General features: G+C 43.8%; 1 protein-coding gene across 2 annotated transcripts in view; it reads right to left on the bottom strand.

Annotated features, from left to right (window-relative positions):
* SLC22A4 (solute carrier family 22 member 4) overlaps positions 1-13,084 on the bottom strand; it is a 58,777-nt gene that overhangs the window by 23,410 nt on the left and 22,283 nt on the right. Inside the window, exons 4-5 of one of the 2 annotated variants that reach the window (XM_058540184.1) lie at positions 6,832-7,003; positions 2,278-2,404 (exon numbers count right to left, since the gene is read on the bottom strand). In XM_058540184.1, coding sequence (XP_058396167.1) covers positions 2,278-2,404; positions 6,832-7,003 — 299 coding nt within the window. The remainder of the gene's footprint in view (positions 1-2,277; positions 2,405-6,831; positions 7,004-13,084) is intronic. The other variant, XM_058540194.1, reaches the window with a different exon arrangement.

The raw sequence follows: 13,084 nt of genomic DNA, 5'->3' as shown, positions 1-13,084 counted from the left end.
AACATGCCCCCATCTCTATAACTCTATTATTATGACAAAGCAAAGCCCCGGCATAAACTAGTGGGAACTAGATGTCCTCCTGGAGGGTCTGGGAGTGGTGCCATGCACAGACAGGACCTGTGGATCGGGCCTGTGCTAACACTTGGTGCTTCCACAGGGCCCTAGTGAACATGCAGATTGCCAGGTCCCACCCTGGGCTTGCTGACTCTGAATCTTTCCTGGGGCCCAGTGACCTGGGAGTCTGTATTTTTAAAGCTCCTTGGATGACTGTGATAAGCAGCCAGGTTTGGAAACCTGAGGACAAGAACATTCTTGTATAGTGCTTGTCCCTGGGCTATGTGGAACCGCCAAAATGTCTTTGGACCAGGTACCACAAGCAGGTTGAAGGTGCTTCAGAAGGGAAGCCAGAGAAGCCCAAGACCAGTTTCCAAGATGATACTACTCTATATTTTTTCCTGTCCACGTTAATGCCACTGCCCAAACATGAGGTAAGAAAGCGCAGTTGTTAAGAGCATGCACTTTGGCACCAGAGAGACCTAGTGACACTTTTAGTTGTGTGATCTTGGGCAAATAACTTAACTTCTCTGTACCTCAGTTTCCTCTCCTGAAAAATGGGCCTACAGTAGTACCTACTAGCTAAGGCTAGCATGAGCATCAAGTGAGCTGAACGCTGTGGCTGGCATCTGGTAGGCTCTCCATTATCATTCTCAGCAGGCTGCATTTGCTGACACAGGACTCTGCAGATCCTCACAAAGAGGACCCTATTTGAGAGGTGAGCAGGGGAGATGACTGGGCCTTGGGAAAGAAGGAGCTCCCTTTCCCTCAGCGGGCTTGTCCAGGACAGGCTCCATGTGCTCATGGCAGGAAGGAACAAGGTGCTGTCAGAAGCATGTGTTTTGACACTGGACTTCATTCTTATTTGTCCATATCAATATATCTCTGATATGTTTTATGATTTCTTTCATCCACATAGGTCTAATCTCTGCTAGAAGGCTGTAAATTCCTCAAAGATAGGAATCAGACCACATATCCAATAAATATCAATAAACATCCAGAAAAGCCCCAAAATGCAGAAGTGTTAGATACTCCCAATGTTATTTTTGCATTCAGTTAAATTGACTAAGGCTGGGAATGGAATTCTTGATCTGAAGAGCAAAAGATTAAGAGATGTTTGTCCTGGCAGCCCTCTGAGAGCTTGGCTTCACAGCCACTGTAATTAATCCTCCAGCCATCGTCATGGTTTCTGCTTCTGTCAAAGGTCCCAGAGGCCAGGGATGGCGGAAGCCCTGGGGGTGGAGCACTGGCATACCCACCACCCTCCACACAGCCCTGCCTTCTAGGGTAGCCAGTAGTGCAGACTTGAGTGTGGGCTATGCATACTGTCGCTGCAGCCATGCTAGTCTTCTTGGGGTGTCCTGAGCAGTCCCCTACCCTTCTCCTAGCCAGGAATGCCCTACCCCAGGCTCCCCATTTATCGAAGTGTCCTCCCTGGTTTGGACCCACCTCTTCAGCCCCAAGTCACTTTGCTCTCTTTCTCTGCTGGCCCACAGTGTCCACTCCTTGGGTACATAGCTATTTCCTTTCTCAAGTTATCATTTATCTTTCATCGAATCCTCTTGACACTCTTAGTTACATTCTATGCTCCTTAAGCATAGGAACTGTGTCTAGTTTTTCTTGTTTTCTCTGGGAGCCGGCAAAGGGCATTGCCGAGAACACCACAAGTCCTCATGACTTTCAGGAAGTGCGGCTGCTCCACAGAACATCAGCTTTTCCTTGTGCCTCCAGGGGTGAATCCTCCAGCCTGTGCTCTCAGGTCTTAAGGTTCTAGACACAGCATAGCAAGACTAAAGACATGCACAGCTTCCTCAGCAGGCTTTGGTAAGATTCAAGGTACAGTGGGGGAACTCATGGGTGGAATACGTTTCAAACACATTTTTTCCACTTAATTTGGACATTCGAAAACCACCAGTAGGTAGCTGCATCAATGGTATGGAGCAATACCGATCAAGAGTTGGAGATAAACTTGCAAAAGGGAAGGGAACTAATATTTAATCAACACTTGCTCTATGCTAAGCAGTTTACATATATTATTTCACTTAATTCATACACAGCCCTTTGAGGTAGGTTTTGTCTCAGAACTTAATCATCATTGTGTCTCTAAGGCTTTGTACAGAGCCTGGTACAGAGTGGGCACTCAAAACATACTGAATTAAATTAAATGCCAGAAAATCAAGACTGCATAGCTGATCCCAAGAGGAGACATCCACAAATGCTTACCTCCACAGGATCAAAAACCACCCCTGGGGCCGCTACGTTGTTTATTTTTGCAGCTTTTTGGATGATGTCTTCAGCCTCTCTAAATCTTCTCTGGGATATCAGCCACCGGGGAGATTCAGGAATAAACCTAGAATTCATTTTTAATGGTTTATAATTTTTCACAATAGCAGTATTTGATACTATTAACTGTAAGTTGCTCCCAAATAATTTTTATTTGTAAAATTCTATTTTATCTTTTCAAAGACAATCAGGAGGGAGGTCTCATATGATTTCCATTAATTATAAGAATAAATAAAAACACCTTCAAGTTTCAAAGTTCTGATCAAATCACAAGACCAATCATCAGTTGTACTTGAAGCCAGGACCAGACCAGAAGGGGTAATATTAACCATGGATGTGTTTACCAGGGCAGCTGGAGACCATCCAAAACTTAATAGCCAGTGTGGCTCATAAAAGAAACACAGGCTAGTTTCTTTTCAAAGTGTCCATCCCTAGGAGGATTCCTGGTGCTTCAGCTGGTGATGCTCACAAATTTATTGGGTAAAGGATGGCCAGGGCATCTGTGCTCCTCGGGTTTTTCTTGTAGACAGAGGAGAAGGTGAGTGCACTGACACCCTCCTGTGGGCTATCTCTGTCAGTTTCAACAGACTCCCAGGTCAGTGAGTACTCAAAACAGTTTTTGGGAGACAGCCAACACTGTCTTTTTTTTTTTTTTTTTAATGTCTAGAAACTTAATTTTTGTGTATGTGTGTGTGTGAGGAAGATCAGCCCTGAGCTAACATCCATGCTAATTCTCCTCTTTTTGCTGAGGAAGACCGCCTCTGAGCTAACATCTATTGCCAATCCTCTTCCTTTTTCTCCCCAAAGCCCCAGTAGATAGTTGTATGTCATAGTTGCACATCCTTCTAGTTGCTGTATGTGGTACGTGGCCTCAGCATGGCCGGAGAAGCAGTGTGTCGGTGCGCGCCCGGGATCCAAACCCGGGCCGCCAGTAGCAGAGCGTGCGCACTTAACCGCCAAGCCATGGGGCCGGCCCCTTAATTTTTTAAAAATATGTTTATTTAGAAAATATATCTTCACTTCACTTGGCTTTCATTTTCTTTCTTTTTTTTTTTTTTTTTGTTGGTGAGAAAGATTGTTCCTGAGCTAACATCTGTGCCAATCTTCCTCTATTTTGTGTGTGGGATGCCACCACAGCATGGCTTGATGAGCGGTGTGTAGGTCCGTGCCTGGGATCCAAACCCGCTACCCACGGGCTGCCGAAGCAGAGCACACGAATTTAACCACTACGCCACGGAGCCACCCCCTTAATTTTTTTTTATTACATAATCTATTCACATTTTTAACTGATGCTCAAACACAGTTGACTTCTAGTCATTCCTAATTTTTCTATTTTTTCTACTTATACTTATTTTTATTATACCTATATTTATTTATATTTTCTATTCCTTCCTAATTTTTATTTCTCAGAATCTCTTAGCCATTCTTCTGCCAGCTCTTGTTTTCCTTACTTATTTATCAGTACTTAGTTATCCTAGAAAATAAATGACATGCAGAAGATACAGAGACCTCCTATAATTAAAGTGCCCCTCCAAAGCCTCAATAGGAATTATCTTAGAGCAAAACACAAAGAAATCAAATGGCCAACCCCAGCTCACCTCCCCAGTTTACTAACACATGGGTTGAAAAATGAACCCAGTTTGCATTTTTGGGAATATGCCCTTATTTGGTCCCTGTGGCAAGTGTGATGACATTAGGTCACTGACCTCCAGTAATTAGAGCTGTGCTGTCCACCAGAACTTTCTGCAGTGTTCTGTATCTGTGCTGTTCAACACAGTAGCCATCAACCACATGTGGCTACTATGGTTAGTGTGACTAATGTGACTGAGGAAATTTATTAACTATTAATTAATTTTAATTTAAATAGCTACATGTGGCTAGTGGCTACTGTATTAGTGCAGATTAGAGGTCTTACTACACAGCCACTGTATACTTCATGGGCACTCCTACTTCTGAGCAGTATCTTTCCCCAACTAGGTTGTTCTTAGAAGCAGGCTCTGAGGGCCATCATTGGCCTCAGGTTCCTTAGCTGGATACTGCAGTGCTTTCCCCATGTTGCATCTATGGGTTCCTTCCCCACCCCCTAGACATGTACTCCATTCATACTTGTGATCAATTACTGCTAAGCTTTTTAAAGAGAACTTGGAACATAAGAAATCCCCAAACCACTAGCAGTGGCTCTGAGTAGGTTCCCCTCCCAGTTCCAGCCCACTGTACTCAGGGCTGCTGCAGTTTCTACTTTTGAATTGCCATGGTTTTTTCGTGCATGAAGAATCAAGTCTAGCTGATCATTTCAAAAGTTAGTGGAATGCCAAATGAGATTGTACACTAGAGCCTCTCTGTAGATTTCATGCAAATTGAACAGGCGAAGGATGTTGCTGGAGAATCTGTATCACATACTGAGCAGGCAGCAGGGAGTACAGCAGCCTGAAGCATTCCCCACCTCATCCCAGCCCACCAGGACTGATCAGCATTGCTTCAGGAAATCCCACCCTCAAGGACAAGATGGTCAAAAGAAAAGCTATTTTGTTTTTATAGGAAAATGATAAGATTGTTGTTGTTAAACTTTCAGGACAAGCTCTCAGCTTGTTAGTGCTGGCCCTGGACTGCCCTCCATCTGGGGCAGTCCTATCCCTGGTACGGTGTGCCCACAGCCAGGAGCATTCACAGACCAGCCTGTGGGCAACAGAAGAAAGAATTCTCCTTAGGGCAAGAGTGAGGCAGCTCCTCATGGGATGGGCCTTCTCTGCTGGAAACTCAAGAGGCTGCCTATCAGAGCTGTTCCTTGTTGTGATATTTGGTCCTGAGACAGAGATCCAAGCCCCACAAATTAAAATCCCTACTAATCTCTTATGGTCAATCAGTGCCCTTCCATTTTTATTCTCTCTCTCTCTCTCTCTCTGATAGAATGATACAGCAATAAGTCGATTATAACTTATTTTAAAAGTACTGGTGTCTCATGCCAAAATGACTGGAGCCAGGGAACACAGATTATCAGAATCATTCATCTGAAGAGGCAGAAAATAAACTTTGAATAATCTTATCTTGTGTCTTGAGAGAACCTCTGGCCACCAACATCTTTTACAATAAATTCAGTTAGCAGGGGGTTGTGGAGAGAGGGATAGAGGGTGTGATGATGATAATGACGACAACTCTCATTCCAGAAACTTGCCCTGCTCTTGTAAATCTGGAGTGCTTTCCTTAGAGGCAGGGCTGTGTAGATAGTGGCCTGCCCTTACTTACCAGAAGCTTTCCTGACCCTCAGACTGGGTTCCAGAGGAAACCTCCAAGTCAGAATAGTATCTAACCTTAAACACACTGTCTCTCAAATTCCAAGGAAGTAAGAAAAAAAAGTCCTCTCTCCCCCTATGCATAGCCATGCTCAGAATTTACACTGGTAACCCATAGCAGTCTTAGAGGTCATAAAAAGACAGTAGCTTGGAGGGTCCAATCTGAGCCATCTGTTCCAATGAGGCCAAGATGTGCTACCTGTCAGCCTTTCTGGCTGTCTAACAGTTGCAGCAAGATGAAGGACCATCTAGGCAACTTCCTAGGCAGTGTCCAAAGGACAGGGTAGCCATGAGGGCTAGTCTAAACTGTGAGTTCCAAAAAATGATCAAAGAAACTTCCATTGTGTGTAAGCAGGTAGAGATCAGCAGTTCAGTAAAACCAGTCACTGCTAGCAGATTTGATTTTGATATCATGTAACCAAACCAAGAAGAATTAATGAGAAAGAGATAGAGCCAGGCCTGACAGTGGAAGAAATCTCCCTTACCCTTGCTTAAATATGAAAAACCAAAGACATGGGAAATCCCAAATAGAGGGCATGGCTGAGACTTAATTCTGTTATTCTTAATCTCTTCTCTCACCTGAAATCTCCCACGTAATCATGTTGGGTGAAACTGGGGCCAGTATCTCCAGGGTATCTAATGAGGCCAGTATCTTTGTTCCCCTTCTGATGTATCAAAATTGGGTTGGAGGGTTGTGGGAGGAGAGAGGAGAACATTTCTCCAACAACTCATTAAACAGAAGTAATTCTTGCACCCTTCCAGACAAAGCAGATACACAGGCAAACCTTAGGTGCTAATTATCATGTGATGGGGAAGCTTGAGGAAACTACATTAGTTGAATCCATAAGGAGAAAGATTTCCAAGAGAGAGAAAAGTGTCAAAAGAGCAGGGGGTAGAGTTAAAAACAACAAATCCCAATAGTACCATCTCTGCAAACCACCACCACGACCACCACTAGATAAGAGTGAGGAGAACCTAGGCAGGGACTGGATTTCCTGAGAACTGGGCTTTGTGGGACAGTGGAGAATCAAACCCCAGCACACAAGCCCACCCATAGCGCGGCAAACACTCTCTGGGCTTCAAGGCCCCGGGCTCAGCCAGCTCCAGTGAGATCATGCAAGCCACACTGGGGTCAGCGCCAGGCTCTCGGCTCCAGGCGTGCTGGCCTGCAGCAGGGGGCTGTCTGGGACCGAGCCACACTCACCACCACAGCGGGAAGCACAGCACCCCCGGCACCGTCAGCGCCAGCAGCAGCATCCGCCAGTCTCTGATGAAGTAAGCAAACAGTGGCAGCACCATGTAGCCAAGTGCAAAAAATGTGCACACTCCTAATGTAGAGAATATAATACGAACTGACTTGCCAAGAATTTCTGTTCCTGTTCAAAACAAGGGAGGAGTGTTAGCATTTTAAGTCACTTTAATATTTACTTTTTACATCAATACCTGGTAGTTAGAGTTCAAACATAACCACTTACAGAAGGGAAACGGTGTTCGCCTCATGGCCCAGAGCAAGAGTGGTCAGAGTGGAAGAAGGTGGGAAGTGATCCAAGACTTATCACCCAAAACTTATAGAAGCTTGAGTCTTCATGATATTTTAAAGGAGTCTTAGATTTATATTTCCAAAGGCCATCTCATGACATGGAAATAGCATGCCCAGCCCCAAGAGGTAATCTCTTCTGAGAATGCCACATTTCCAAAATAAGGGCCCTGGGGTGAGGAGCAGAGAGGGTGTTCCCGGAGAAGATGAGGGCTCGTCCGAGGGGCTATGTGGGATCACGGTGCATTTAGCCTTTCCCACAATTCTCCACTATAAATAAGATTGGCTTCTCAAGAAACAGTGGAGAGTTCACAGTTACTGAGTGGTGTTAGGACACCCTCAGCCACCCTTGGGCCCTAAGAAATGATAAATAGGATCCATCTGGTCTGGAGGAGCACAGAGCAGGCCCGCAGCGCCCAGGGCTGAGTTCCCCCGCAGCCACATTGTGCCCAGAGATCAGCCCCAGGCAGACACAGTCCATTCAGACCAAAGAAAGAAAAGAAGGAGCTGTTCTGCTGGCCTGGCAGGTGGCAGCTCTGGAGCTGGCACACACCCAAGGAACTCCGCAGAGCTTTCCTAGAACACCACAAAAGCCCAAGACTGGGCCCTGTTTTGGGAAGGACACGCAGGTGGCTGTAGGCTCCTGCCCTGTTCAGAACCACAGTGGATCACTTGGCATCAGTTCTTCCAAGGACGTTGCTTGCCCCTTGGAGCTCTTGGTTTCAGATGGGGGAGTCCAAGAACAAGCTCCTTCTGTTATCACAGGGCTCCTGGCCCTTTCCAGAGTCCACTCTTGGTCCTCTGCCCCAGTGGTGGAGATCTGGCCAATGGCAACAGCTCTGCCTTTTGTTTGAGATCTGCCCACTACAGAGAGGTAGCTCAGAAAATACAAAACAGACCATTTAAAGGTTGTTTAGACTTGGCTTTCAAGGAGATTTTCTCAATTGTGTGTAAGTGCCCTGAGCACAGGCTAAGGAATTAAGGGCTAATTCCAGAGAAACAATAAAATCAGTACTTTGGCTGGTTTCCCATTCTTACCAGCTACCTGTTCCTATCCCCATCCACTTCTTCACTTAGCATAACTGAGAGATGTGCCTCAGTGGTTCCCTCTTAAACAGTCATTTCTAAAAGCCAGACTAATAGAAATGACCAGTACTGTGTGCCTCTCGCATCCCAGCCTTCAGACAATAACCCTAACCACCCAAGGCATTTCTCAGCCTCTAAACTCATTTCTAAGGATAGGGCCTGACTTTTTTGAGGATCATGAAGTGTTATTTCCAGATCTTTTCTTACCTCATTAATGACCTTCCTACCACTCCATAGGAAGACTCACTATGCCATGGTTTCTAAACACTTTGGCTGTGATTATCATGAAATGGGAATGAATAGGGGGTGCTTTATTCCTAAGCAGAGATTCAGAAGTGAAGCAGCAGAGGATTGGAGTGTGGAAAAGAGAAAGTACACAGGACCAAGGAAGAATCTTGTAGAATCATGAGGCCAAGGGAGCTCCCTCATACTTCCATGACCCTGATAAGAGAAGAGAGAGAAGTTACACCACCGGATTCCTGGAAAATCTCCCTCTCTGAGCTTGGGTCTCAGACCAAAACAGAGTTGTTATAACTTTGCAGAGTACCCATGGGGGTGAAGGGGTTCAGAACAGGCCTCCCCAGGATGTGCCACTTTGGCATGTGGAATATTTTGAGCTAAAGATAATTGAGACCCTGCAGGCTCAAGAGAAACTTTTACTTCTCCCTTAAAGAATTTAAATTGGGGGTTCTGCCCATAATAAGAGTTATTACCAGAAATAAATTTTTATGAGCTATCTGTATGGCAGGGCAAATGTCTAATTACTGCATATCTGCTTTTCTTATTGTCCTGTGAATTACCCTCCTCCCCTCTGAAGCCTTAGGTCTCTATATTATTCCTTAGCTCAAGATGGTATATATACCTCATTTCACCTTTTTGTCTCTGAACTTCTCATGTATGTGGAGTTCCTGTATGTATGCAATTAAATTTGCTTTTCTTCTATTAATCTGTGTCAATTTTTAATTCTTAGACCAACCAGAAGAACCTAGAAGGGTAGAGGAAAATTTCTTCCTCCTCCATAGTTGGCATAGTCAGCAGGATAAACTTCCCTAGCTGGACTCTGCTCCCTCCAAGGCTGCTGCAGCTGAGAGATCCTGGGACATCTCACAAGCACCAGCAGAAAGTAAGAGTTCTTGCCCCATCAGACTCCTGGATCTCTGCCTACTGCAGAGTCTATTGGAAGAGAAAGTAGTAAGAGTCTTTTTTTCTCTTTCCTAAATTTAGATTAGCAGAAGAAAATATTTGTGAAACTAGTTTCTTGAACTTAAGCAACTCTGGGGAATTTGGTAGAGTATTCTTGGCTTTATTGATCCATTTCCTCCCAGAGATGGTTACTGTTTTTATTCCATTGTGTCAATTGTCATAAAAAGGAAATTCCATAGGCAAAGTTGGCTCACAGCTATTGCCGTATGGAAGGGTTTCCCTGTTTGAGCAAGCTCATGGTATAAGGTTTTTCCTTCCATCTTGTTATATGTCCTGAGAGCTTGGCTTTTTGACCAGTGAGAAAATTCTCTGGGCTCCACCAGTCCAGAAGGTGCATTTACCAGGGTGCATCTGGTGGCCAGTGGAATAGATTAGGGTTCTGAGTCTCTCTGTCTGGCCATGCCCACTATAGGAAAAACTATTTCTGTCCCCAGAAGACTCAGAACTCCTTCCTCTGGGTCCTTTGAACACCTGCAGCTGGACTTCATTCAACTGCTGCTTAGGGTGCATTATCAATATGTTCTTGTTATTGTATGTATGTTTTCTGGAAGGGTTAAAGCCCTCCTTTGCCACAAAGCTATGTCCTCACAGCAAAGAAAATAGTTAGAAAATGTGTTTCCCACTTGGGGGTATACCTTCCACAATCTCCAATGATCAAGGCACCCACTTCACTGGGAAAATCATATGAGCCTTAACGAAAACCTTGCACACTTATTGGAATGATCACTGTTCCTATCACCCTCAATCATCAAACAAAGTAGAGAGAACTAACGGAAAAACTGGATTCAAGCAGAACAAGATAATTACATAGGACTGAATGATAAATATGATTATAATTTTTATGACTTTTTGTCTGAAATATCATTGTTTTTTTAATCCTTTGTTTTCCATATATAAGGAATTTTTTTTCTCCTAAGCTAACTATGACTACAGCAATTGGTAAATTACACCTTTGTAAGCAGAATTGAAATACTTACCTTTTTCTCCCTACCTGAGCCCTCCAGAATTCAGAAATTTAGTGAGTATTCTTATTTTCATGGCAATATAGTTATTTGCACAAGTTCAATAAGAATCTGTTCTCCTTATAATGGGACACAATTGGAAACTGGTTATATTACCAAGGCTTTGACTGGAATGTCATATTTAAGAAAGAATGTGCATAGACTCAGATATGATCAGACAGCTTTAAGGAACCAAGATTGACTTTATAGAGCCAATAAAGCCACTTGGAAATATCAGCCTGGTATAGGGTATAGGGTATAAGCCTTGCTTATAGGGTTCCCAGCAGCCTTACCAGGTGAGTAAGGAAGGTCACTCTCTGGCAAGTGCAGGAACCTCAGGATATCTTGGGAATGTCGAAAAGAGAGAAATTCACCCAGATCTATAGGTATTGCAGTTGAATCTGATGGCAAGACCTTGTCTTGGTTTCCTGGCCTCAAGAAGCCTTTAAAAGTTCAGTGTCGGGGCCAGCCCCGTGGCATAGCAGTTAAGTGTGTGCGCTATGCTGCTGGCGGCCTGGGTTCGGATCCTGGGTGCACACCGAGGCACCGCTTGTCAGGCCATGCTGTGGTGGCATCCCATATAAAGTGGAGGAAGACGGGCACAGATGTTAGCCCAGGGCCAGTCTTCCTCAGCAAAAAAAAAAAAAAAAAAAAAAATTTCAGTGTGGAGATTCCTTATGAAAGTTTCCAGCAAGGCAGATTCAAAAGAGTCTATATGATCAATTACTATTCTTGCTGCACTTATAAAAATAACAGGCCAAGTTTCTTGAAACTAGACTTACTTTACAAATAAATTAGTTTTATTTTGATTATCTTTGATAGAAATGGGGGTGATTTTAGAGAAAAAAATTATGTTTCAATAGAAACTAGAATACAACTTGTAGATATTAGATTCTAGTGCTATTCATTGTCTTTTAAGGTATTGTTTACTACCAGGAAACTGGATCGGATCCTGAATTCTTCTAGTTTGCTCCAATATCTGGCTACAGCCCTCCAAACTAATGTATCCAATTTTCTCCCACATTTTGGCTTAGAATCACTGAAAACTAAAACTGCCCTTTTTTCCCCTGAATCCCTGCAAGCTTAAGTTGAACAACTTGATATAAATTTCATAGAAATCACCGCAACAGCTTACGTATGGACCATCTTTATACCTCTTGCTGTATGGACCACTCAGAAAGATCATAAGAGACATTCAAACTGCAAACTAGGAAAATCTGTCAGGTTGTCACTGCCTGCCCTCACTCCATCTGAAAATACCTCGAGCTGAACATCTAAAAATCTCAACTGACTGCCTGATTCAGAACTCAGAAACTGGGATTATAGTCTGCTCCAATAATTAACCATTGTTTTTCTTTCATTTCCATAGAAATGCCTCTTATTAAATACCTGATTGCTTTCACCATGGGCCTAACATTAGGAGCCCACCTGCATCACTGCCTCCTGAAACTGGACACAACTGTTTACTTGGACTGACCTATTCTTTAAACTGAGAGACTAGTTCCATGAGAGGGAGCAATCAACCAACTCAATTTCTGGAATGCAAAACTTCTCATGAAATTTCAGTTTTCCCTATGACAGGGCAAACCTCTAATTACTGAATATCTGCTTTTCTTCTTTTTTTTTTTTGTGAGGGAGATCAGCCCTGAGCTAACATCTGTGCTAATCCTCCCCTTTTTGCTGAGGAAGATCGGCTCTAAGCTAACATCTATTGCCAATCCTCCTCCTTTTATTCTTCCCCAAAGCCCCAGTAGATAGTTGTGTGTCACAGTTGCACATCCTTCTAGTTGCTGTATGTGGGACGTGGCCTCAGTATGGCTGGAGAAGCGGTGCGTTGGTGCACACCCGGGATCCGAACCTGGGCTGCCAGTAGCGGAGCGCGCACACTTAACCGCTAAGCCACCGGGCCGGCTGGATGTGCTTTTTTAATCGTCCTGTGAATTACCCTTCTTCCCTCTGAAGCCTCAGGCCCCTATCCCATTCTTTAGCTCAAGATGGCGTATACACCTCATTTTACCTTTTTGTCTCTGACCCTCTCGTGTATGTGGGGTTCCCGTAAGTATGCAATTAAATTTGATTTTCTTCTATTAATCTGTGTCAATTTAATTCTTAAACCAACCAGAAGAACCTAGAAGGGTAGGGGAAAATTTCTTCCTCCGCTACAGAGGACAGAAACTTTGTTAATCTACCTCTCTGCCTTTCTGTGGAGCAACATAGATGGCAAGAACCTGAATAGTTCCTTGTTAGCATGACTTCCTGTTCTCTGACTTTTAAATAATCATCCTTCCTTAAACATTATCATCATCATCATCATATTCATAGCTAGCATTTTTTTTGAGTAGGCACTTTGAGCCAGGTTCCAGACTGTTTACATACATTATCTCTTGGAATCTTCACAATAATTATATAAGAACTAACATTACTTCTATTTTCTATGAAATTAGCTGAAATGTAAAGAGTTGAAGCAAATTCCCTAAATTCACACATATGTTATAAGTGGGGGCAGCCAGGATTTAAGCCTGATCTGTTTGACCTATGGCTGCGTCTAGAAAAAGATCACCTTGGGGCAAAGACTTGGCCCTATCAAGCAGTCCTTCAACTGAGATTCTAGCGGAGACATGCGTGGGAGA

The sequence above is a fragment of the Diceros bicornis genome, chromosome 1 (assembly GCF_020826845.1).
Source record: "Diceros bicornis minor isolate mBicDic1 chromosome 1, mDicBic1.mat.cur, whole genome shotgun sequence".
NCBI lineage: Eukaryota > Metazoa > Chordata > Mammalia > Perissodactyla > Rhinocerotidae > Diceros > Diceros bicornis.
Note: the sequence above shows the minus strand (reverse complement) of the source record. Positions and strands in the feature narration are given on the sequence as shown.